This window comes from Octodon degus, unplaced genomic scaffold (assembly GCF_000260255.1).
Source record: "Octodon degus isolate 3935 unplaced genomic scaffold, OctDeg1.0 scaffold00039, whole genome shotgun sequence".
Classification (NCBI taxonomy): Eukaryota; Metazoa; Chordata; class Mammalia; order Rodentia; family Octodontidae; genus Octodon; species Octodon degus.
Genome location: NW_004524615.1, coordinates 1,795,003 through 1,821,268, shown reverse-complemented (window position 1 = coordinate 1,821,268; position 26,266 = coordinate 1,795,003). Strand labels below are relative to the sequence as shown.

The 26,266-nt window shown below is 50.6% G+C and overlaps 1 protein-coding gene across 8 annotated transcripts in view; it reads left to right on the top strand.

The window, feature by feature from the left end:
- Arhgef7 (Rho guanine nucleotide exchange factor 7) overlaps positions 1 to 26,266 on the top strand; it is an 85,357-nt gene that overhangs the window by 38,770 nt on the left and 20,321 nt on the right. For all 8 annotated transcript variants that reach the window (XM_004631166.2, XM_004631167.3, XM_023715160.1 and 5 more), the window contains 7 exons: positions 8,510 to 8,598; positions 11,067 to 11,161; positions 11,388 to 11,483; positions 13,689 to 13,811; positions 23,205 to 23,343; positions 23,962 to 24,021; positions 24,819 to 24,965. In XM_004631166.2, coding sequence (XP_004631223.1) covers positions 8,510 to 8,598; positions 11,067 to 11,161; positions 11,388 to 11,483; positions 13,689 to 13,811; positions 23,205 to 23,343; positions 23,962 to 24,021; positions 24,819 to 24,965 — 749 coding nt within the window. The remainder of the gene's footprint in view (positions 1 to 8,509; positions 8,599 to 11,066; positions 11,162 to 11,387; positions 11,484 to 13,688; positions 13,812 to 23,204; positions 23,344 to 23,961; positions 24,022 to 24,818; positions 24,966 to 26,266) is intronic.

The following is a 26,266-nucleotide window of genomic DNA, read 5'->3' as shown; positions in this document are numbered from 1 at the left end:
TGCGTTGGCAGATTAGTAAATTCTGAGCGTGTTCCCGGATGATCAGACTGAAGTCTTCCTTGTCCGGATGTGGTGGCATCAAGCACTAGCCGGTAGCCTGGTGGCTGGACGGGGAGGAGGAGTCTGCGCTTTTGTTAGAGGGCCTGTGGGCTTCCGCGTTGCCTCTGAGCGTCAGTCTCCAGCACGGACTCTCCAGCCTTCTGCTGTGGGCTGCTTAGCTTTGCAGCACGTGCCCAGCCACAGCACAGAGCGCTTCCGGGGCTTTAGTCCTCTCTAGCCGCTGGGTCCTCCAGCTGCCCGGTTTGGATTTTTCTGCCTCTTGATTCCAAGGGCAGCTCTTGTGATTCCTCCCTTACTGATCCTATTATCTACCTAATAAGTCTTTGGAATAATTAAACATATATTTTATTTGATTGTGTTATTCTAGTGAACTCTAATAGAGAATTTGGTACCTAGAATGGAGTTGTTGCTGTAACTGCCCTGGCCATGTGACTGGAGCTGGGTCGTAGGAGGAATTTGGAGTTACAGTCTGGAGAATCAGGCTTGGTTAGAGATTCTGGTTAAAGCTCAGAAGGCTGGAATTCTGATGGAAATACAGGTTATAAAGATCAGGCACGGGAGGTTTCAGTTGCATACAAGGACTCTATTGACAGTTGGGGTAGGGACCTTGTGTGTATGCTTTAACACAACTTTGTCTTGAGTTTTGCTTATGTCCTGAGATGAGATTGAAATTAAGGGTGGTGAACTAATTAATCTGGCAGAGGAAATTTCAAGGCAGACCAGCATTTAGGCTGTGGGTTACATATTGCTTGAAGCTTTTAGTCAGGATTGTCCTGTGAAATGAGCAAGAAGCACATTTAAAAAGTTATCAGCTTGGCCAAAAGGAAATGTCTACAAAGGTAGTGCCTTGGAGAGTGGGGTTGCTAGGATTAAAAGTAAGCCAATAACTTGGCATCAGGACAATAGGAGGAATGCCTTGAAGGCACCCTGGGAACCTGCCACACCTCACCCTTACCAAGGCTAGGACTTTTGAGAAGAACGACCCAGGGTATTCTGCTCCAGAAGGGATTTCGTTGCCAAGATTTGGTTCTCAGCTATCAAGTTGCTTGAAGGCTTCTGCAGCCATGATTCAAGCGGCCCCAGCTACTGCTTGAGCTGACAGCAGGCCTTGGTATCATTCATGTGCTGCTGGTTATATGGGTATGTAGAATGCAAGAGTTGGGGTCATGGAATCTTTCACACAGGTTTTACAAGAAGACCTAGGAGGCTAGAGAGTGTCCTTGGAAAGGCCAGTGTGTGAAGCTGTGAGTGCAGCCAAAAGTGCATGGAGACCCAAAGAAGTTGGAGAGGCTAGGAATGTGAAATACCTGAGGAAAGCCACAGGCAGGGAGTAGAGCCGCCCCAAGGAGGGACCAGGAGGGTTCCACCTGATAGGGCCACAGGGGTAGGGCCACCAAAGGCATTTGAAGTTTATAGTTTTGCCTCATGTGCTGGACGTGGAGTTAGGAGGTGTAATTCTTTTTCCTCTGTAGGACCTCTTGATTTGCTGTGCTGGGTTTTGTCCTTGCTTTTGTCCTGTTGGTTTCTATCTATCCCTCTGTTCCTGTGTTTTGGGATAGGACTGCTTACCCTGTGCCATTGTATGTTGGAATGTTTACTCTTCTCTGTGATTTTTTATTTAGTTACTTTTAATAGGGGCTCACAGTTAAGAGCTGCTTTGATTCTCAGGAGAGAATTGAGACTTGGGCTTTTCAGCACTGTTAGAACTGTTAAGACTTAGCCAGGTATGGTGATGCATGCCTGTATTCCCAGCACTGGGAAGCTGAGGCAAGAGGATCACTGTGAGTTGGAGACCAGTCTGGGCTACAAAGTGAACTCAAGGCCAGCCTGAACTGCATAGAGAGAGCCTGTCTCAGAAAGACAACAGCAACAAAAAAGAGCAGTTAACACTTAGGTTACCCTTCGAGATGAACTGCATACAATTTGCATGCAGAGATGCCTGAGTCCTTGTGGGGCCAGGAGTGGGCTGTTATGGTTCAGGTCAGAAATGGCCCCCACTCCTTTTGTGCTTTGGAAGAGGTTGGATGCTGGGCTCTCAGCTGACTGCTGTTGGGAGGGGAGGCCCCGGGCGTGGTCTGGACGCTCTGCTCCTGCCGGCCCCGCCCTTCTGTCTGTCTGCTGACCCCATGGTGTCAGACTTCCAGCCAGCCAACTGTGGCTACACATGTGAGCTAAAATAAGCTTTTTCTTCCAGGGCCGGGGAGATGGCTCAGTAGAATAAGCGCTTCCCTGGCAAGCGCAAGGGTCTGAGTTCAATTCCCCGTTCTGCCAAAACAAAACAAAACAAAATAAGCTTTTCCTCTCAGTTGTGGGTGTCAGGTTTGTTTCCCAGTGATGAGAAAGTAACTTAGACAGGTTTTGTAGCAAAAGTGAGGCTGTGGGCGCGAAGCGGTAGCTCCTGCTTGCTGTCGTTGTAGTTATGATACTATAAAGCGGTAGTACTCTTCATTTTGACCATAAAATCCACTTAGCTAAGATTTTTTGGCTGCTTATTATGTTCTAGTGACTGTCCGTGTTTTTTAGATCTGTGGCCTCAGGCCTTATTATAGCCTCAGAAGATGAGTGTGGCCAAGATTTCAAGGAAGTAGGGAAAATAAGTGAGAACCTTTGCCAAAAGCCCCGTCCCCGTGTGCAGCCAGGAGAGAGACCAGCTTCCGCTGGGGTGTGGCTGTGGGACACATTGTGGTTTGGGTGGGGCCCTGGGAAGATGGGCAGGGGGCAGGATGTGACTCCACATTGGGCCTGGCAGGCGTGGGCCAGGCCTGCCTGACAAGTGGCAGTCCAGTGGCTCTCGAGTTCTTCGTGGGCTGCTTAGTAAACGGAGGCTCTTAGCCTGGGTCACTGCAGGAGTGCAGTTGCCTCTTCACAGGTGTTTTTCCCTGTGCTCACGTTGTTGGGGCCACGTCACGGCTGCGCTTGGGCTGGTGCAGCTTACTGCAGAACGCTGGCGCACCAGGTGCCAGCCACCGTGCTCCTCAGCACAGCAACAGGAAGGAAGAGGTGCTCTTTATGAGAGCCTTTGCGGAGTTCGTGGGTTTTGTACCTGAGACCTAGGTAGCAAATCTTGGAAACTTGCATTTTTTAAATAAAAGACGAGCTACCTCATTCACCGATAGGGAATGCTCGGTGGTGAGTGTTCTCCGTTCGGCGGGGAGCCCAGGGCGTGGCGTGCTGGGGCAGCTTCGTGCTGGCGCTGCTCTCTGCTTCCGCTGGAGTGTGGCGGGGAGCGGGGCCAGCCTCGTGCAGCTGGCGCAGCGAGGGAGCAGGGCCGTCTGTTCCCCTGGGTTAGGCTCTTCGGGGCAGAAGTCAAGGGCCGGCATTCCAGCTCAGCACTGTGGTTTTTAGTAGTTCGTGTGCCTTTCTGATTTTGGAATCTGTTTTTAATGTAAGCATTGTGACTTGTAGTGTGGTTAGTATTCAGTGTTCTGAAAACAAGTTAGTCCCAGGCTTGAGACAGCCCTCTGCCTGGCGATGTTGGAATCGTTTCTTCCTTCAGGTGAGGGTTTTTCTTTTGTTATGTTTTGGTTTCATTTAAAAGTGTCCTTACTGTCTGTGCAAACTGACACCGAGAGCTGCTGCTGCTGCTGCTGCTGGATATCTGTTTGGTGCTGTTCTTCTGTGGATCAGTGCTCCGTGGGCCCCAGGCGGCCAGCCTGTGTCTTGCCGGAACGTACCCGGCCGGACACCCTCTAGTGCTCAGACTCCCACGCGTTCCGGTTGTGCTGCACCGCTGTGTGCGAGTGCTTCAGCCTCAGTATGATTTTTTTTTTTTTTGCTTGAAGTAGCTCCACTTGAAGATGCCTTTGAAGACTGTAGGAATCTCCCATTGGCATCAGAAGTGCTGCTCCTTTACTCGTAACATGCAGCTTTACGGAGGGTGCGCGCTAGTTTCTTCCTTCCCTGCTTGTTTTTGGGCGTGTGAACCCTGGAGTCTCTGCTGTATTGCACAGCTACAGACGTTTCCTGGTTGCTGCTGCTGAGCTCGGTGGAGGCCTCAGTGGTGGGGTCAGTGTGGTGGGAGAAGGCGGGGCGGGGCTGGGAGCAGTCGCTGAGCCCCACAGCTCACAGCCTCCCTGGAGGTTTCTTGTAGGTGATCTTCAAATCTGTTGACCTTACTTCTGTGTTTCTAGGTAGCTTATTACCTGTTGTCTTGGAAATGCATTTATTTCAAGTGTTAATTAGGGCCTGGCTGGTTTGTGTGAAGTCACTTGCTTGCAGGGCCACAGGCTTTTTTATTTTTTTGAGATGGGGTCTTGCTATGTAACTCAGGCTGGCCTTGAACTCGTGGGGAGCCTTCTGCCTCAGTCTCCCTAGTGCTGGGGTCATGGGTGTGCACTACCACACCTGGCTTGGTCCACAGGTCTTTAATGAGCATTCACATCACCACTTTCCTAAGGCACTTTTTAATATTTTCTGCTTGTTTTTCACAAAAAGTGACAGCTGCCTTTCTGTGCAGTTACTCATCTTGTGAGTGAGCAGAGTTTGTTGTGCCTGCAGCCTGCAGGGAAGGGACCCAGGCCGCAGGACAGGCCCCCGCTTGAGCTGCAGCCCTGCCTTCTGGTGGGTGATCCTGTGGCCCTGGACACCGCCAGGAAGGTTGTGGAGAGCAGTTTGCAGCAGGCTGTTAGTCCTCTAGGGCCGGAGGTGTTCTTTTTTTCTACTTTGTGCTGACATGATACCAATGAGAGGACAAGCATCCCAGGCCACCCAAGGCCAGTGCTGTGCCGCGTCTCCTCTTCCCACGGCATGTGGGAAGGCCTCAGAGGCCAGCACTCATGGCCTTGGGAGCAAGTCTTCCATGCTCATTCCCAGGCCCCCCCCCCCCCCTTGTTGCTGAGCTGCGGCCTGCTTGCACTGCTGTGTAGAGCAGTTGTTTTGTATGCTGTGCACATCTCTGAGCCGCATTTGGCCCTTACCTCTGAGCCCGCCTTATGGTGGAAGGGCGCTGTGGCCCCTTCTCTGCTGCCAGCAACCCCCCTCCCCCCGGTCATCTGCCTCCCCTGTGACAGCATGGCCACAGTTGTCCACACCTATGTCTGGTCCCGAGCCACCCTCATGTCTGTTCAGCAGGGGCCTCCTGGAGTGAGCAGGGACATCACGGGGCAGTCCTGTGCATCCTGCCCGTGAATTGTGATGTTCGGTCAGCAGAGGTGGTGTGTGGCGGGGGAGGAGGCGGTAGCTGCGAGAAGGGGAGTGGGTGCTTTAATAGACTGATGGAGCGGAGCAGTCACACACCTGGGTCAGGGGGGCCAGCTGCAAAAGGCCACTATTGAGGCAAACAGGAGTGCTTGAGCTTGAGGCAGACCAAAGAGCCTCACTGCCTAAGACCAAGAAGATCTGTGAGGTGTGACAGTGGCCTGGTGTCAAGATTTTGATTGCAGAAAAGGTCCGTGGAGCAAGAGGGGACACTATAGTACCGATGGGCAAAATGAGAGCGCTTCTGGGATTTTCTGAATGAACCCCAGACAGGACAGGGATGTGTGGTAAAACAGATCCTGAGTGCGTGTGTGTGCTTTAGCTCTCTGCTTCTGTGTGTACGGTGGGTGTCTGTGTGAAGTAGTGTCCATGTGTAAAGGTGGGTGTGTAAAAGGTGTTCATGTGTGAAGGTGTATGTTTAAAGGTAGGTGTTCATGTTAAGGTACGTGTGCGTGTAAAGGCGGGTGTCCGTGTGTGAGGGTGTGTATGTTCAAAGGTAGGTGTCCGTGTAAAGGCGGGTGTCTAATCAAGTTGTGCCCACGCAGGTGGCCCCATCTGTTTCCTGTCTGCACATCCTCCCTCCTTAGAGCCGGGTGCCAGGCAGGAGGCCGCCCAAGCGGGCCAGGAGAGGGCATGGTGTGTCCTGGCACGGAGTGCCCCTGGTGGTGCAGGAGGGCAGGCGGGTGGGCAAGACCTAGGGGAGGCCTGGGAGGGCTGCCCTGCAGTACTTTCAGCAGGCAGCCTGCACCAAGGAGGTTGGTAGCTTCTGGCCCGCGGAGTGGAGGACGGTGCTGCTCCTGAGAGGGGCAGGTGAGCAGAAGCCCAGCTGCGAAGGGGCCTGCACAGCTGTGCCTGTTGCCAGTCTTCCCAGGGGCCCTGCCCTGTGCCTGAGCCTGTGCCGGCAGCCGTGGGGTGGCTGCACCAGGCTGGCCTCTTCTCAGTGCCTTGTTCTGTCTTCTTGGATGTCTAATTTTTCTTCTGCAACTTTTAATCTTCTCATATTTTTCTAATTTCTTCGTTTTGCTGGGTTAATGCTGAATCCACTCCTCAAAATGAAGTTTGGGTCCTTGCAGTGCCGCCTTACCCGGGTGTTGAGCTGTCCGTTGGGGGTTTTGGCTTGGCACCGTGGTATTCATTTCTAGGTTTAATGTCATTCTCCCTCAGATGCGTTTGCTGTTCATTGCGTCTTATGACATCTTCCTCTGAGCGGCCCTGCTTTCTTCTCTCTCCCACCGTCTTGTCTTGTCTTGTGTCCCCTCGCTGATCCAGCCATGGCCTTCTGCTTTCCAGCAAGGCTGGGCCCCTTGCTCAGCGTGCTGTCCCCACCGAGGAGGGCCTGATTGGTGGCTTCTTCCCCACTCCCGGGAGGAGGGAGGTAGATTAGTTTGGTAGCTGCTGGGTAGATTAGAAACATCTTTCTTAGGGGACTGGGGAGGGCTCGTGTCAGGTTCTAGTGGCTGCCGCTGCCACAGCCAGCTCCTCAGGAGATGCTGACTTCTGGCAGCCACTCCTGTGGCCCGTGCATGCACACTGCCGTGAAGGTGAGCGAGGAGTGCGCTGGGGTCTGGTGGCCAGAAGCTGATGGGGAGCCTAGGGCAGGCAGGGGGTGCAGGAGGCCCTGTGTAGGTGGACATGAGCCCTGCAGTGAAGCTGGGCTGAGGTTGAGGGACCTCCCGGCCCCGGTGCTCTGCACGGCACAGCCTCATGGATGGGCAGCGCTAGTGTGTGCTTCCTGGTGCATCTACTTTCCCTTCCCCTAGCTCTTGTGTTCCTGTAACCGAGCAGCACACACCCAAGATTTTTACTGCTTGGATGGATGGGGGTGTGTGCGCGCGCGTGCCGGTGCCTCACAAGCTGGGTCATTTGTGAGGCGCCTAGTTAAACAGCAGGCTAATGGTCAGGTCACCCGATCCCGTGGAGGAGGGGCGTCCATGAGGTCACCTGCTCAGTCCTCTGTGTCCTGCCCCTAGTTGCCCGTTTCATAGCTACAACGACAGTGTTTTTCTTTTACTCCAAAACAGTTTGTAGTTTTTCCTCTACATTTGGCAGGTTTGCATTGAGAAGGAAAATGATTTTCCTCCTTAGATTACTTGTGGTTTAGAAATAACTTGTTGGCTGTGGAGTTGTTCTCTGTCCTGGGAATCATTTATTTTTCATTTTCCACCATTGGAAGTCCAGTCTACCAGGCATGGAGGAAGCTGGGGGCGTCCTCTGTGAGGCTTCTGGGCTGGGCTTGTGTCCTGCCTGGAGCCCTTGGCATGAGCTTGTGCACACGGAGTGTGGCGAGATGGTGGGCAGTGCTGTGCTGCACACGGAGATCCCAGGTGGGACTCAGAGGCAGCTCGGGAGAGGGGCGACCCTGGCCGTGAGGTGCGGGAGGAAGTGCGCCAGGGGTTCTCAGCGCAGGGTGTGCCCAGTCTGCCCTGGCCCCCAGCTGCACATCCTGGTTCTGTCCTGCCTCGGGCTGGTGGACAGAACCAGCGTTATCCCACACCCCCGCCCAGTGAGCCAGTGCAGATGTGTGCTAACAGAATGCTGACAGAGGCACATGGCACAGAATGGGCGGGACACGTGGAGCTGCTGGTGGGTACCACAGGTCTGGCGCCCTCCGCCCCTGCCAGCTGGGGCGCGGTGTGTGGACTTTGAGCACAGCCCTGCTGGGGGAGTGCTGGTGCGGAGAGCCGCGCCTTTTAGGCCTAGGTGTACTGGCTGTTACCTGACCGCCTGCTCCTGTGCGCTGCCTGTGGAGGCTCTTTTAGGTAGCGTGGCTTCCCTGGCTTTGGAGCAAGGAGGTGACTTCCTCTTCCTTGTCTCCTGTGGGTGACGAGGTTATGCTTTGCACTGCCCCCGCTTGCTCAGAGTGCCCTTGTGCCCAGAATCTGAGCCATCAGACCCAGCCCAGAAGTGAGCTGTGCCCACTCCCCGCTGCCTTCACTGCCGTTCTCCTCCACATGCATTTTCTATTCGCTGCACCACCCAAGTGCATTTGCCTCACCATGTGAGCAGATCGTACAGCTTTACGGCCTGTGAATAATGGCCGTAAATGAATAGGACTGATGGAGTCCCACTGACACACACGGAGCGTGAGGACCAGCGACTCCAGCCTGGAGCTGGGCCTGGTGGTGCAGGGCTCGCGCAGCGTCAGGGCAGGAGCCCATCCCAGCCCTTGCTTGGTCTCTGCGGTTCTGCCCTGGCGCGGGAGGACTTTGCCCTGCTGGCCATGTCAGTGAGCCGCCTTCTGTGTCTGTTGCAGAGAAGCCGGTCTCCCCCAAATCAGGGGCACTGAAGAGCCCTCCCAAAGGCTTCGACACGGCGGCCATCAACAAGAGCTATTACAACGTGGTGAGTACTGTGGCCAGAGGAAGCTAGAGGGAAACGGGCCACCCGTCACCCCTCGGAGGGCCGCCGCCTGGACTCTGGGCACTTCGGCGCGCGCGAGTGTGTGTGTGCACTTGTGCCTTGTGCTGTGATTAGGTCTTCACACGTGAGCAGTGAGGAGGCGTGGAGCGCGGCGTGAGCTTCTGTGCGGGAGCTGGTGGTGTGTTACGTGAGACTTCAGAGCAGTGCTGTTCAAGTTGTGTTGCGTTTTCAGTGCGGCTTGCCGGGAGTGCGACAGCGTAGTCAGACGGACGCTGAAACGCGGTACATGTGCAGCCAGGCGCTGCGTGTGATCCTCAAACTCACCGTGTTTGGGGACTTCCCTTGGCGACTAGTGTGTGAGCTTAGGAAGGCTTCTGGCCTTTGTCCCTGACCCAGCCGCGTGTGCTGTAGGAATAGAAGAGAGTGCTCTTTAGTCGATGCAAATTGTGATTACTGGTGTGGTGACAGCAGAGTAAGCTTTCTAGATTTGTACTGTGCTTGGAGATTCTGTGGAGAGTGTGTACTTGATTTCTTTCTGTGATCGCAGCATTTACGGATGGCTGCGAGGCTGAATGTGAATACAGGAAGTCTTTGCTTTTTTTCCTGCTTAAACAGGGTCTTGCTGTGTGCAGTTGGGGTAGGCCTTGGACTCAAGTGTGTAGCCCAGGCTGGATCTGAGCATGCAGCAGCCCTCCCTCTGAGTGCTGGAATTATGGACGTTACCCCTGCCTCGCATCCTTGTTTGCATTTTTGATGTAAAGTGGCAGCCTTTTGGCATGAATGTTTTATTCTCTGTCCTTGTTAACACCCCAGCACTCTCCCCTTGGGTTCCTTAGATGTGTGTTCCCGTGTTTCAGTTGTCAGGAGTTCTGGAAGGAGCTGAGCATGTTGACCGGTGGATCACTTCCGTGCTGTTTCTCATGTTGTTGGGTTGGAGAGGTGCTCAGGAGCTGTACCACATTGGTGTTCCAGTGGGTGGAAGGGCCCAGGGCAGGGGTGTCCCTGTCACACGTTGGGTACCCTGCGGGCTGGGAGGAGGTCCTGGCCTCTGTCTGGCCTTGCTGCTCACTGTTGTTTGGGGACAGGTTCCCCTCTGAGAGATAACATCTTTCGGAGATGAAGCTGGCTTCTGTAAACCATGTGTGCTCATTGACAGTTCTGGCAAGTGTCCACTGAGTCAGGTGGCTGCTGCCTGTGACCTAGGCCCTGCCCAAGTCACAGTGGCATGCTGTCTTCTGCTGTTGGTCATTGCTGATAGCAGCTGTTTGCTTTAGGTTAACTGCTTTCCATCTAAGGGCTGTCAGCTCTGGGGTGTTACCTAACTTTAGCTAAGTTTGCTACCCTAATACAGGATATTGGAGAGCATTCTAATTTTGTAGATAGTTTGTGCTTCGCTTCTCTTCTCTTCTCTTCTCTTCTCTTCTCTTCTCTTCTCTTCCTTTTTCTTGGAGTACTGGGAATTGAACTCAGGACCTCATGTGGTAGTGTCTCCTATCCAGAATGCTTGGGACCAGAGCTGATTCTGATTTTGATTTTTGGAAAATTTGTATAGACTTTGCCAGTTGAGTGGTACTAATCTGAAAACTGGAAATGGTCTGAAATCTGAAACATTGCCAACTCTCATGTCAAACATTGACTATCATGTCAGTGCTCAAAAATTTTTGGGTTTTGGAGTGCTTTGAATTTTTAGCTTAGGGGTACTCAGCCTGTGTATTAGTATGCGTAGATTTTAAAGGTACAGTTCAGTATGCTTTGATGATTATTTGTCTGTGTACCCAGTATCCAAGTCCTAATGTAGAACCTGTCATTCACAAGGTACTCCTCGACTCAGCGCTCTGGACTCAGTGTCTCCTTGGGTCCTTGCTGTTGCTGTCTGTCCCATAAATGGGCAGCTTCTCACTGTGCAGCAGAGAGGGCTGTGCCTGGGTGTACCGGGACACAGAAAATGTTCTCTGCTATCTGGAAGTGGTCTCTAGAAGGCCCCAGCCCTGCGGGAGAAATGGGGGAAAGCCTTAGTGCCTCGTGGTGCCCCCTTTCCCTTTGCCCCCTGCTGTGTTTCCCAGTTTCTGCTGCTACAGATGAGTCTTGCCTACACTTGGACTGGACACTGAATGTGGCTCCCAGTGTGGGAGAGACTCATTCCTCTCGTGCACTGCTTGCGTTGTCCGTGGCTCCTCTTTAAGTAGCTTTGGACTTGCCTGCGTGAGGGTGTTTTGTAGCACCTCCGTGCCTAGTGTGCTTGGGCAAGACGAGGTCCAGGGCAGCTTAGTCCTTCGTTGCAGAGGCTCCGTGGTTAACCCAGGAACAGGAGTGGCACAAAGCGCCCGGGCACTACACGGAGCCACACAGCTAGTGGGGCAGTGGCGAAGAGCCATCCTCTCCAGAGTTCATGATCTGGAGTCTGGTAATGCTTGTGGTGTTAAGTAACGCTTATTTGTTCTTTGTTGCAGGTGCTACAGAATATTTTAGAAACAGAAAACGAATATTCTAAAGAACTTCAGACTGTGCTTTCAACCTACCTACGGCCGTTGCAGACCAGTGAGAAGTGAGTTAGAGGAGAAGTTATATTAAGCATGACGTAGCCCTCTCTTGCGCTGTTCTCTTTTGGTTTTAGTGAACAGAGGCTGCAATCATGGAGTGCAGTTGGGTGTCGGAGCCTGCCGTGGCACACGTGTGTGCACTGGGCTGGGACACGGCAGGCCTGTGGGTGGGAAGGGCGAGCATGAGCACAGCCGTGCACACGCGCTCACTGTTGTTTCTCCTGGCTGTAGGTTGAGCTCAGCAAGCATCTCGTATCTAATGGGAAACCTAGAGGAGATCTGCTCCTTCCAGCAAATGCTTGTGCAGTCTCTAGAAGAATGCACCAAGTAAGTAGATGCTGAACACGTGCACGGGGCAGGTTGCTGTCATTGGTGTCGCTTGGCTTCAGCCCTCCTGTGTGATCTGCCTGCCCTTGCATGCTTCCCCACCTCTGGCTCCTTCTTGACTCAGCGCGCTGGACTCAGTGTCTCCTTGGGTCCTTGCTGTTGCTGTCTGTCCCATAAATGGGCAGCTTCTCACTGTGCAGCTGAGAGGGCTGTGCCTGGGTGCACCAGGACACAGGAAATGTTCTCTGCTCTCTGGAAGTGGTCTCCAGAAGGCCCCAGCCCTGGGGGAGAAATGGGGGACAGCCTTAGTGCCTTGTGGTGCTGGCTTGGGCGGGAGAGAGTACAGCAGTGGCTCCTGTCCCCAGCCAGTTGCTGATGTGAGTCTTGTGATTTTTAAGTCTGTAGATCAGGAGAATCCACTTCTCTGAGACCTTATTTCTCAGGATGTTTGTTTGAACTACTTTTTATAAACAGTGGGAATGTGGTAGTGAGGGTTTCTAGCTCCTATTTTGGTGACAGTTGAAAGTTGCTGTGAGTTTGAGTCAAGCCTGTGGAAAGGCTGCAGGGCCACTGCTGGCAGATGCAGGAGTGGGCCCAGGAGGTACTGCGTCAGGGAGACGCAGCAGGCAGAGGTGGAGCTGGCAGGTGAGGACCCCACCTGTCCTCAGCCTGGGCCTCAGGTGGGATCGTGGTCATCCTCTCCTGCTTGGAGCACCTGGTGCCTGTGGCAGAGGCCCTGAGCTGTGCTGACAGCCTAAGGGGCCATGGAGCCTGTCCCTGAGGTCACCATGATAGCAGTGGAAAGAGAGGTGAAGCAGGATGTTTCCTCCTTGCTGCAGGCTGGGGCTGGACTCTGGTGGATGTGGCCACAAGTGCTGCTGCTGTCTGTGCCGTGGTGTCTGGGTGCTGCTGTTAAGTCCAACTGTGTTCTTGTATGAGGAACGTGTTTTCCCTCAGCTGTGAATGGCTGTTTCTAGGGTTCTGATTGGAGTGCCAGCATGTTTCCACCCCCATGTGACCCTTGAGGTACTCGGTGCTGGGACAGGGACCCAGCACCCACAGCTTAAAGCAGGGAGGTTTATTTTAGCCTGGTCACAGGGCTCCAAAGAACACATAGCGCAGCACAGGAGGTGGCGGAGGAGAGTGGAAGCCGAGAGAAGGGAGGAGCGGGGAAGCAGAGACACTTCCTGGTCAGGCCCACAGCGGACACTCTTCCCAGCGGCCCTGCGGACAGCCGGCCGTGATCCAGTCAGCATGGTTGGTCTCAGGGCCGTCTCTGAGGCGGATCACGGGAGGCTCCTGGGGAGCGCTAGGGAGAAGCCATGTGTCTTGCAGGTTCTCCCCCGAGCGCTGTGGTAACTTCTGCGAGTAACTGCTTATGTCTAGTTTTCCGTGTCTGGAACTTTCCTCTTGATGTGGGATGGCTTGCCATGGTCTTCTAATTTTCTGTTTTTTCTATTAATCTGGGAGTTTTAGAACTTCACTCACATATTTTTTACTCTTTCGATTCTGTTGTCGTTCTGTTAATTTCCTGGAGCTTTTTAGTTTTTATTGTGAGGTTCTTACAGAATCCTTCTTTGACGGCGGCAGCATCGTTTGTCTTAGTCGGCTTCCTGTGCCTCGGATGGGACTGCCACGTTTCTTTGTGCCTCTCTTTGTCACTTACTGCAGTGCTTTTTCTGTGCCTGCTGAGCACACTGGAGCAAGCTGTGAGCACTGAGGCTTCTGCTTGAGGGTTCCTTGGGGACAGCACACTTTCTGTTTGTGCTGAGTGTCCTGCGCATCATGGTTGAGACCAGTGGGGTGCAGGGAAGAGGGTGCTGCCAAGAGGCCGGAGAGAGGAGCAGTCTTGGAGCTTCCTGTTCCCACCTGTGCCCTACTTGCCCTGTGCTGATAAGCCCACGCCTCCGTTACCGCAACTTACCTCCAGTGAAGGGTGACTTGGGTGCTGTTTTTGTGACAACCTGGATGTTGCTTTGGTAGAAAGCTTACCAGCTGGATGACCTCAAAGCGTAAGAAGCAGCTGTCATCTCTTCTCTCCCTACCCAGAGAGCGTGGGCATGGCTGACGCTGCTGTGGCCACCCTGGCCCCTGGATCCGTGGCTCCTCCTGCTGCGTGGCTGGTAGCCGGGACGGACAAGGCTCTCAGGCGTTGAGGGCATGACTGTGCGGGACTGATGGCTGTCCTCTCTGCCCCGTCTCCAGGTCTCCGGAGGCCCAGCAGCGAGTGGGAGGCTGCTTTCTGAACCTGATGCCGCAGATGAGGACCCTGTACCTCGCGTACTGTGCCAACCACCCGTCTGCCGTGAGCGTCCTCACTGAGCACAGGTCTGTTCGCCAGCATGTCTGAGTGTAAGGGAAAAAGGACCTTTCTTTTTCTTTCCTAAATTTTTTTATTTTTAAAGAGCATACAAGGGGGCCGGGGAGATGGCTCAGTGGAATAAGTGCTTCCCTGGCAAGCACAAGGGCCTGAGTTCAATCCCCAGTTCCGCAAAAAAAAAAGAAAAAAAGAGAGAGAGAGAGAGAATATAAAATAGTATTAAAACAAAATTACAAATGATACAGAATTTCACTAATCAAAAAAATAATTCAATTTGACAGTATTTGTTTTATTGCTTAGTGTTCTCTTCAGATTGGTTGTTCAGGTTACCAGATATACGTGTGCAAAATTAAAAGAAGAAAGAAAAGAAAAGTTATAAGAAATTAAGAATTGCTGGGGAGAAAGCTCGGCGGGCTGAGCACCTGCCTGGCAAGCACGAGGGACCAAGGTTAGATCACTGGTACTGCATGTGCTACCGGCCCTGAAACCAGATTGGTGGCGCACGCCTCTAATCCCAGCACTGGGGAGGCTGAGGCAGGAGGATCATTATGAGTCCAAGCTGCATCGTGAGACCCTGCACCAAGTACATAAATAAATACATGATTAAATGAAAAGAAATTAAGAGAAAAAAAGGAAAAGAAATTGACACTTTTTTTGTGTGTGTGGTACCAGAGATTGAACTTGGGACTCTGCACTTGCCAGGCAGGCGCTTATTCCACTGAGCTGTCTCCCCAGCCCGGAAAAAAAAATTGAAAAAAGACAAAAAAAAAAAAATTAAGCAGTAACTGCTCCTTTCCACAGACCAGCAGAAATCCACAGCATAGTTATCTCTTTGCCCCACATCCTCCTCCACATACTCCTCAGCTCAGTAAATTCTTCTTTTGAACAGATTCATTCCCTTTTCACAGTATCTATTTTACCCTTTTCCCAGATTTTATTTACTCTTTCAGGTTCTTACACTAAGGAAAAACTGATATTTGCACATGCAGGTCTGATTTATTTTACTTAAGTGTATATGGTATCTAGGTGCATCCATTTAGTGATAAAAGCTTCAAATGTATCATTTTTAATAGCTGAGTAGTACTCCACTGTTTAAAAATGCATCTTCTTGGTCCATTCCTCAGTTGATGGGCATTTGGGTTGCTTCCCAGATTTAGCAGTGACAGATTGTGCTGCGAATAAACAGAATAAACGCGGGTGCACAAAAATCAGTGTTACAGTGTTTTCACTTCTGGACAGTGTCCAAGAGGGGCGTAGCTCGCTTGAATGGGACCTGTGGCCCTGGCTTTCTGAAGAGTCTCCGCACTCGTTTCCACGGGGGCTGCACCGGTCTGCACTCCCACCAGCAGGGGCGAGGGCTTCCTCTTTCCCCACAGCCCTTCCAGCGTTCCTTATTGGTTGACCTCTTTATGATAGCTGTGTTTTCTGGGGTAAGATGGAACTTTAGTGTTGTTTTAATTTGCATTTCTCAAATGACCAATGATGTTGAATATTTTTTCATTTATTTGCCATTTGTATTTTTTCTTCTGAGAAGTGTGTATTCATCTCAGGTGCCCATTTTTGATTGGGTCTTTGAATTTGGGGGGGCCTGGTTTTTTTCCCCCCAATTCTTTATGTGTGTGTGTGTGTGTGTGTGTGTGTGTGTGCGTTTTAAAAAATACTTTATATGGCCTTTGTTAGAGGCGGGCAATGGGCTATAATTTTTTTCCCGGTTCATGGGTTTTCTTTTTCTTTTGGTGTGCAGAAACTTTTCAAGGAGATCCCATTTGGTGATTCTTTCGAAGTGTTTCCCATTAAGTTTGTTTTTTGTTCATGAACTCTCTACCTACCCCTATGTCTGTAAGATTTCTACTTACTGTTTCCTCCAGGAGATTTAGTGTTTCAGATTTAATATTTAAATCTCTGATCCATTTTGACTGTAGTTTAGCGCATGGAGGTAGACATGATATTTTTGCCTTCGGCAAGCAGAAAGCCAATTTTCTAGCACCATTTATTAAAAAGGCTGTGTTTCTTCCAGTGAATGTGTTTGGCCTCTTTGTCAAAGATAAGGTGGCAGAGTGTGTTTATAGTTGTGTCTGCATCTTCTAATCTGTTCCGGTGGTCCTCAGGTCTGTTTTTATGCCACCGTGCTGGTTTTATCCTAGTAGCTTTGTGGTATAATTTCAGCTCAGGGATTGTGGTGCCTCCACTTTTCCTTTGTTCCCCGGGATTGCTTTCGATATTCTGGGTCTCTTCTGGTTCCTAATAAGCGTTAGGAATGTTTTCTCTAAATCTGTGAAGTACACTAATGGTGCTTTGATTGGTATTGCATTGAATCTGTGTAGCCATTTTGGGAGCATGGCCATTATCCAATTTTGGTTCTTCCTGTCCGTGAGCAAGGAATATCTTTCCATTGTCTGAAATCCTCTTCAGTCTCTTTTCTCAGAGTACTGTAATTTCACAGTGTAGATCTTTTACTTTGTGAGACTGATTCCTTTTTTTTTTTTTTTTTTTTATGAAAGGTGTGGTTTCTGTAGTTTCTGTCTTGGTGTGTTTATTGTTGTGAACAAAAATGCTGTTGGTTTTTGAGCATTGACTTTGTATTCTGCTGCACTGCTGGATTTGGTTATTAAATGTAGAAGTCTCTTGGTGGAGATTTTGAACTCTCTGTGGAGTATCATGTCATCTGCAAATAATGGGAATTCATTCTCATCCCCCCCCATTCTCTCTCTCTTTCTCTCTCTTGTTTAATTACTCTGGCTAATGTTTCCAGAACTATATTGAATAGGAGTGGTGACATTGGATATCCTTGTCTTGTTCCTGATTTTTAAGTGAAGGCTTCAATGTTTGTCCATTTAGTATTATGTTGGCTTTTGGTGTCTCAGATGACGTCTGTCAGGTTGAGGTAAAGATCATCTATTGTGATTTTCTAGAGTTTTTTTAAAATCATGAATGAGTGTAGGACTTTGTCAAAAGCTTTTTCTGCATCTATTAAGGTGATCATGTGGTTTTTGTCTTTGGCTTTATTGATGTTTATTACATTTATGGATTTGCATATGTTAAATCATCCCTGCATTCCTAGGATGAATTCTACTTGGTTGTGATATATAATCTTCTTGATTATTTGCTGCATTCTGTGTGTTAGTATTTTACTGAGTTTTGCCTCTGTGTTCTTTAGAGAGATTGGCCGGTAGTTCTCTTTTTTGGTTGGATCTTTCTCTGGTTTTGGTATTAGAGTAATAGTTGCCTCCAGGAATGAGGTTGGGAGAATTGCTTCCCTTTCTATTTCATTGAAGAGTTTGAGAAAAGTTGGCGTTAAATCTTTTCTAGATTTCTTGTAAAATTCAGCTGTGAGTCCACCAGGACCTGGGCTTTTCTTTGTTGGCAGGTTTTTATTGCATTTTCAATTTTGTTTCCTGTTACTGAGTTATTCAGAGTTTGTATATCTTCTTGACAGCTTTGGCAGTTCATAAGGATCTAGAAAACTGTCCATGTCCTCTATGTTTTTCATCCTTTCAGAGTAAAGATTTTGGAAGTAGGTATTAATGATCTGAGTTTTTATAGGGTCTGTAGTAATTTCACCCTTTTCACTTTCTATTGCGTGAATTTGAATCTTTTCTTTGTTTTGAGAAGGTTGGCTAGGGGTTTATCAATTTTATCCTTCTAAAGAACCAGCTCTCTGGGTTCATTTATTCTTTGTCTTGTTTTCTTTATCTCCATTGCATCAATTTTAGCTCTAATTTCATAATTTCCTGCCATCTTTGAACTTTGAGTTTGATTTGTTCTTCTTTTTCTAGCAGCTTGAGGTACAGCATAAGATCATTTATTTGGGCTTGTTCTGTTTTCCTAATGTGCAAATTTATTACTATATATATATCCCTCTAGCTTTCATTGTATCCCACAGGTTCTGGTAAGTTATATCTGCATTTTTGTTTGATTGTAAATGTTCTTTAATTTCTTCTTTAATTTCATTTGCGAGGGCTGGCCAGATAGATAGCTCAGTGGATTAAAGTGCCTGCTTAAGCAGATGCAGGGACAGGGGTTGGATCCCCAGCATGCCATGCTGGCTCCACCCCTGGGGCTCGCTGAGATGGTGACCGAGACTAGGCATGGTGGCATGCACCTGTAATCCCAGTACTTGAAAGGCTGAAAACAGGAGAATCACTACAACTCTGATATGTGTAGTGAGACCCTGTAGACCCTGTACTAAATACATAAAAATAAAAATTAAAAAAAACCTTTCATATGTGACCCACTGGTTGTTTAGGAGGTTGCTATTTAATTTCCATGTGTTTATGATGTTTTTGTGGTTTCTTCTGTCATTGATTTTCATTTTCATTGCGTTATGATCAGACAGCATGCATGGGATAATTTCAGTTCCTTTGTATTAGTTAAGCATGCTCTGTGTGCTAGTATGTGGTTTATCTTGGAGAAAGTCCCATGTGCGTCTGAGAAAAAAGTATTCTGACATTGCTGGGTAAAACACTCTGAAGGTCCGTTAAGTCTGTTCACAAGTTTGGTTTAGTTCTGTTATTTCTTTGCTGATTTTTTTGCCTGGTGTTATGTCTCTTTACAGTGACATGTTAGAGTCCCCCATTACAATGGTATTATTGCTCCTTGGACTTTTTTGTATCTGTTAAAGTGTGTTCTGTGTAGTGGGTGCGCCTGTGTTGGGTGCGTGTATACTTATGATCGCTCTCTCTTCCCCTTGCACTTTTCCCCTAACAGGTGTGTAGTGACCGTCTTTATCCCTTTTGATTATACTTGAGGTTGATCGAGTCAGCACTCGGAATAGCTTTTCTGTTGGTTCCTGTCCTGTGGAGCACTGTTTCCCACCCTTTGACTTGCAGTCTGAATTTGAGTTAAATGTGTTCCTTGTATGCAGCATATTGTTGGGTTTTGTTTCTTCTTAATTCACTTTACCAATCTGTTTCTTTTAATTGGTGAATTGAGGCTGTTCACATTGTGGTATTTTTCTGCTGTTGGTTCTGGTTCTGTATTGTCCCCTCTTTTTACTTGCTTGCTCTGTTTGTCTGTCTTTTTTCTACTTTTCTTGTTTTGTACAGAGTCTTACCATGCAGCTCAGACTCATAGTGATCTTCCTGTTTTCATCTTCCCCAGCGCTGGGATTACAGGCATGTGCCACCACACCAGGTCTCGGTTACCAGCCCAGAGTGCCCAGGGGTGGGGTGGCACGGCATGCTGTATCAGGGATCGAACCCTGGTCCCGGAGCTTGCCTAGGCAGGCACTTAGTCCCCTGAGCGCTCTCGCCAGCGCACTTGCTTTGTTTAGTGGTTCATTTCAGTGGTGGTTCTTTAAGCTGTGGTAGTCTCTGTCTCTTTCTATAATATCTTTTGGTACCCTTTGTAGGGTTGGCTTTGTGTTCATGAATTTCTTCAGTTGTTTGTCATAGAAGAATTTTTTCTCACCATTGAATTTCTTTCCTTCTTTTGTATTTAGGGCAGGATGTACAGGGGCTCACTGCGTAGATCGCGCATAGTGATCCGCCTGTTTACAGCCTCCCAAGTGCTGGGATAACAGATGCGAGCCACCACGCACACGCGCCTGTGGAGGGGGCCTTTGCAGGAGGCTGGCCTTTCCCTCTGTAGTCTTGGCTGGTCTTGAACTTGCTGCGATCCTTCTGCTTCAGCTTACTGAGCCTGGGGTTACACATGTTCACCACCACATCCAGCTCTGGCCTATCCTGTTAAGAAGCAGAATGACTCTGTGCACTTGGTGTGCCCAAATATGAAAGGATTGTGGCTTTCTCAGTCTGCTGAGCTGCTTGGCTGGCCCTCCTGAATCTGATAGTTTTGCAGCGTACATCAGTCTGGGTGGAAGTAGTTTTCACTGTCAGGACCTGAAATGCCTCATTTTCAAGTTCTTCTCGATGCGATGGTTTGTGTTGAGCAATCTGCCATGATACTGATGGGCCTTCCATTGTAGGTGATCTGTTTCTTTTCTCTAACAGCTTTTAATATTCTTCTTCTGTTGAATTTCTGGGGGGATCTTGATTATTATGTGTCTAGATGTAGATTTATTTTGATGATGGCTATGTGGGGTTCTCCATGCTTCGGTTACTGTATGTCAGGTTATTTTCTCATGTTTGACAAATTTTTGTGCTACTACTGAAAATAGTCTTTTTATGTCATTTGTGCTGACTTTTTCATTGATTTCTGTAATTTTTATATTGTTTTTGTTTGTGTCATCTTGTCATTGCTGAATTGTTATTTCCTGGTTCCTTGTTAGTTTTAAGAGAGCTTTCATTTCACTTTCTGGTTTTGCCAGTTTGCAGTGAATTTTTTTTTTTTTTTTTTTTTTTTTAATGTATTTAGTGCAGGGTCTACAAGGGTCTCACTACACAGATCAGACTTGTAGTGATCCTCCTGTTTTCAGCATCCTGAGTGCTGGGATTATAGGCGTTCACCACCATCCCCAGTCCTCAATGGAATTCTTAATTCCTGGATATCTGTTTGAGTCTGTTTCCTGCATTCTAATTCTTTCCTATATTTTCGTTCAATGTTTCCATCATTTTTCTATTCTCAATTTTTAAAAATCTATGTCTTCTTTAGCTGTGGTAAGCAGTTCTTTCATTTTTGTTGTCATTTTTTTTTGACCTGAGAGATTATTTCTGATCTTCTATACTCTGTAGCCTGATGGACTTGCTTCTTGACTTCAGATACGATCATTTCAGAGATCTCAGCTGGGTAACTTCTGCGTTCTTCTATGTTGTCTCTTGGACTTGTGCTGGGTGGGCTGGAGGACTGAGATTGCCTTTTTCTACTTTGTTTTGGCATGTTTGAAGCTCCCAGTGATCACCTGGACCCAACATTGGTGAGAGAGCAGTGGAGCCTTGGGTCAGTAAGGTTCCTGCTATGGGGGGGGGTAGGACCACCAAGGCCCTCCTTACTGTGGGGGAGCCTGGCTGACACTCACCAAAGCTTCTGTGCAGTTAGTGGGTGTGGGCCAGACTCAGCAGAACCCCACAGCTGCCTGGTATCTGCCTAATTTCGCAGATGGTGGTACTGGGCATCAGCATAACCGGGGTGCCTGTGCGCTGGTCGCCTGGGGCGTAACGGCCAAGACCCTCAGCCACCTGGTGTCCGCCTGCGTTCTCAGATGGTGGCACCAGGTGCCAGCACAGCCGCCATGCCTGCGTGCTGGGGCCCACTGGGTGCAGCTCGCCAGGTCCTCCGGCTGCCGGGCATCCTCCCGAGTTCTGGTGTCCTCCTGCGTTCTCTAGACATTTGCTTCAGTTTCCCCTCACAGTTAGTGCTCAAGAAAGAACTCTTGAGTGTTGGTTGGTGTGGTTGTGACAACAGGGTTGTGGTGCCCTTGCAGCCAGGCCGTGGTAGGAGGCTGAGGGATCGGCTGGTAAGCGTCAGGCTGCCGTCGCAGGGCTGGGCTTGGCGTCAGGGCCCGGGCTGGGTGCTGCAGGAGAGGGTCTTCTTTCTGGGGGGTCTGATTTCCAGGCAGAGCCCTGAGCCATTGCCTCAAGCCGTTCATTCCACTCTGAAACAGAACTATGGCCAGAGAAACAGCACACAAACAGGCAGTTGTGATGTGGCCGAGGTTTTTCTTCCACTTCTGTTGTGTGAGGTGGAGCTGAAGTATAGAAAGTACGAGACCGACAGTTTGGCAAGGACTGTCTGCGTTTGTCCATGAGTGGGGATGTCTGCAGCAACGATGGCGGTCAGAGTGCTCAGGTACACGCTTTGGGCAGAGCCTGGGTCCTCTGTGCCATTGCCTCGGCGGCTGGCTGTGTTCTGCCCTAAAGGCACATGCAGCATCTTCTTAGGCTACCCAGCAGGAACACAGGAGGGGATTGCATGGGAGGCTTCCAGAGACTGCCCTTGGTGGCTTGTGGGATGGAGTGGTAGCCTGAGGCCACATCCTGGGACACTGGTGGTCTGGGAGGTCACAGGGAGGAGCTGCCCTCAGGGCTAGCTGGTGGTGGCAGCAGGAAGCACTTGTGCCCCTGCCACTGAGGCCCCTGGGCTGAGAGAGCTTGGCCTCCCCTCTAGACACCTTGGGTCACTGCTGTCTTCGCTTTGTTACCCCAGCTGCAGGAAGTTACTTTCTCTCCCTGTACACATGGGAAAGGTGCTCTGTGAAGGTGTACTTCCCATCTTGGTGTTTCTCATGGCTGAGATGTAGCATCTGGCACCCGTGGCTCCAAGGAGGGGAGCTTTATTTTGACCTAACGGTCTGTAGAGGTTTCAGCCCATAGTAGGCTGGCTCCGAGGCACGAAGGTGTGGCAGAGAGGCCTGGCTGAGTAGTGATGGTGTGCGCAGCATGGCCGTTGGGGGCGAGAGGCAGGGAGATGAGGAAGACCCTCGAAGGCCCCGCTCCCAGCCACGCCGTCCTCCACTCCCGGCCTCACAGCGGCTCCGAATGCACTGGTGGACCAGTCCGCTATGAGTGTCACACACCCACGACCCAGGCCCCTCCCACCCCACCCTTTGAGTGCGCAAGGCTTTGGGGGCATCAGAGAGAAACTGTTGTGTGGGGTTAGGAGTTACTTTTGCTTCCACAGTGTAACTTCATTTTTAGTTGCAGAGGTCTCTGGAGGGGATTAATTTGTCCAGTTTTGTTAACTTTTCCCTGTCCTGAGGAGAGGCCGTTTCACTAAACCCTGAAATGCCAGCTGTGACCTGACAGATTGTCCCTTGGTACAGATTGTCCCTTGGTATACATTGTGCCTTGGGGCAGAGGCCCTGCGCAGATGTGTTTGTAACGGTTGCAGCGTGCTAGTGCTATGAGAAAAACGGATTCTGCTACTCCCCTCACTTGGGGGGATGTCGGCATGGGTGGCTTCAGGAGATAGGTGTCCCAAGGAGGCCTGGGCCATGAGGGCGTGATGTCCCTGCCAGGTGTTGGTTGCTGTCCTCCACCCCCAGCGCTGCATCTGGTGGTGGCAGTGGAGGAGGGTGGGGACAGAGAGTGGCCCTCCTGTGCAGAGGGCAGTGCGGAGGTGTCCCATGGTGACGGTGGGGCTGTCCGGGCTCTGCAGCAGCAGGACCAAAGGGCCCTGCAGGCCTCACTGCCTTCCTGAGCCCTGTTTGGCAAGGTTGAGAAAAGCTTTTCAGAAGCCCAGAGTCTCAGAAACACTTTTGAGTGTCGGGAAGGCGACTGTAAGAGGGCCGTAGGGTCATAATGAGACTGCTTTCAGCTGCCGTTAATGACTGGAGGTTCCTTGCTTTGCGCTTGGCATCCTGGGAGCATGTGACACTTTGGCCATCAGAGGCGTCTCCAGCCCCTGTGCGCAGAGCTGCTCCTACAGGGCCTCCGTGCCCTGACACTGATGCCTGGCTGGCCTCGTGGCCTCTGTGTCCTCCTGGGCACCTCAAGATGGCTCGGAGGTGTTGCATCTGGCACGTGTCCTAACCACGTGTGTCCTCTTTCTTGCCTGCTGCCCAGTGAGGAGCTCGGAGAGTTCATGGAGACGAAGGGAGCCAGCAGCCCTGGGATCCTTGTGCTGACCACTGGCCTGAGCAAGCCATTCATGCGCCTGGACAAGTACCCCACGCTGCTCAAGGAGCTGGAAAGACACATGGAGGTGCTGCTTTTTGCAGGGGCCTGGTGCATGTGCCAGTGGAGAAACGGTTGTTAAGGACAGCACATTTTACCCAGAGTAGTGATTAGTGGACTTTCAAAATAACTTTATTACCTGTAAAGTTTTCCTCCTCCTTGGCACTTGCCTCCTAATCTCCTCAGTCTCTCTTTCACCACTGTGGTTGAAAGGGTTCCAGAATTTGGAAAATGTAGACTGGTTTTCAGATGGTGTCAGGAGCATGCAGTTACAACAGTAAGTGCCTGTATTACGAAGTAGGACAGTGGAGGGGACATTGGGGAAAGGTGTGTCTGCTGTTGCCTTGAATACCAGGAGGCAAGCTGGCAGAGGGTGGGGAGCTAGCTGCCCTCCGGCCTGCTGTGACAGCACCCCCTTGCAGCCCTGCTGCTCTGGGCCTGAGTTGGGGTGCGGGGGGGGGGTCTGTTGTAAGAGAGCAGGTGTCATTGCTGCCCCCGTCCCACGCGTCCCTTACAGAAGAGGCGGTGGCAGGCAGGGTGCACAGGCTTACAAGTGGAGCACAAGGATGGTCTCGGCCAGCTGTGGAGGCCGCCTGTGCAAGGAAAACTTGGATTTCAAAAGCTAATTGTGTTTCTTTCTCCAAAGGATTATCATCCAGATAGACAAGATATTCAGAAGTCTATGGCTGCCTTCAAAACCCTCTCAGTAAGTGATTGTGTTGTGTTTTCCTTCACAATATTGTGGCAAGTGGATGCAGAATAATCAGTCAGAAGAGTTAGATGATAAATTAATTATTTTGTGAATTGAACTTACTGTTCATTCAGATGAAATACACATAAACATGTGGCAGGGTTTCGTGGCTGTGGAGTCTCTTATTTTAGTGGCCCGGAGACACCAGAACGATGTGATGATGGTCTCAGAGGAAAGGCACCATGTGCACGGTGCTGCAGTTGGGTCGCATGCCTGCTCTTCCCGGGCCTCCACCCTTGGGCTTCGTGCTGCCACGGGCGTGGCGCTGGCCTCTCTCCCAGTGCTGTGCTGTGCTGTGCTGTGCTGTGCTGTGCTGTGCTGTGCTGTGCTGTGCTGTCCTGTCCAGCTGCGGTGCCTTCCTCCTAGCCCCTGAACTGGCTCCTCTCTCAACTGTTCTTGATTTTTTTTTTTTGGTGGTGGCAGACACTAGTTAAGCCAAACATTTTTCTTCCTTGAAGTGGTAAAATCTGTGATATTTTTCTAAAATAGTATTTGGGGCAAGGGAGATAGCTCAATAGAATAAGCGCAAGGGCCTGAGTTCAATCCCCCCCCCCATAAAATAAAATCAAATCTGTACATCTCCTCTTGATGCCATTCATTTGCACAGATGTGTAGTCCACACAGCCATTCAGTACAGTGTCCTTTCGAGTTAGTGTGTGAAGCGGTAACTGCCTTAAGCAGCAGCTCTGTGGTCAGGATGGGAGATCCTGGGAACTCCGGTCTCTTTGAAGGGCATGTTCTGTGTCTCGCAGGTCCAGTGCCAAGAAGTCCGGAAAAGGAAAGAGCTTGAGTTGCAGATCCTGACGGAATCCATCCGGAGCTGGGAGGGAGACGACATCAAGACGCTGGGCAGCGTCGTTTACATGTCGCAGGTCATGATGCAGTGTGCAGGGAGTGAGGTACGCAGCCACATGCGCCACCACGCTGTCTTGGGATAAGGGCTCCGGTGGTGTCCGGGGTCTTCGGTATTCGGGAGCCCTGGCTTCCTCTGTCTTGGGTATGAGCCTCTTAATCCTTGCGAAGCAGAGAGGCTCAAGAGCTCGGCAAGGCGTGGAGAGCCGAGCGTGCACCAGTGTGAGTCTGTGCACTCAGTGGGACGGAAGGAGCCTGGGCCGTGCAGACACTGGCTGACCTGTTCTCCCCATGGGGTTAGACTCTTACCGTCCTCACTTTTCTCTCATTGCTGAGACTAAATGCCTGACAGCCAGCGTTAAAGGAGGAAAGGCATAGTGTAGCTCAGCGAGTACAGAGGTTTCGGGTCATAGTTGGCTGGCTCACAGAGGGGCATCACAGAGGAGAAAGGCTTCATGGCAGGCAGAAGGCAGGCAAGCAGCGAGTGACAAGCAGCGAGGACAGTGCCCCGCCTCTTCCGTTCTGTCTGGGCGGCACGCCCTTGGTCAGGCAGGCAGTGCTCACCTCCGGCACTGCCTGGGTGCTGGGTGCTGGCATTGCGCTGCGGATCCCAGCATCACACCCTGGAGATGGAGCCGCTTCCGAACAGCCCACCTCTGTCTGCGCGAGGCTTGGGGGACATACAGACCCAAGCCAGGAGAGACCCTTACCTTTACCTGTGAACCCATGCTAACTAGTATTTACTGAGAGGAGTCCCAGATCTCCCTGGCTCTGGGGAAGGAAGAGATGAAGCCAGGTTCTTGGACCATGCCCCTCCACGCCAGCAGTCCATGGCGTGCGTTCATCGTGTATGTGAGTCATTGAGCAGGCATCCGCTTCTAAGTTTGATTTTTACCTCTGTAAAAAGTATTCAGCAAGAGGCAAACTAAACTTAGACTCACAATGTGTATTTTTCCCTACTCTTAAAAGTTTCAAAGCTTAACCTCACGCTCTCTGGATGAAGCTGTGGTGGTTGGAATACCGCAAGAAGTCCCGGCTTTGCTCTGCTTCCCATGTTTTATGAACACTCATATCACTCCAGCGTTGTTTCTTAATCACGTGATTTTAAAGTGCAAGCCAGCGTGTGGAAGTCATGTTGTGTTCTTGGGTTCTGTGGACCCTGTCAGCATTGGTGGGTACCCCGCCGTGTCTGAGTCCCCATGACATCCCTGGGGAGGTGTTCTTGCCTGCCCCTCCTGAGCCCTTGCTCAGTGTCCCTGGCCAGGGCCACAGGCCTCCAAGGGCAGAACTTCACAAGCCATTGCCAGCAACTTCTTTGAAATGGAGCTCCTTCCTCCCGGGCCCTCTG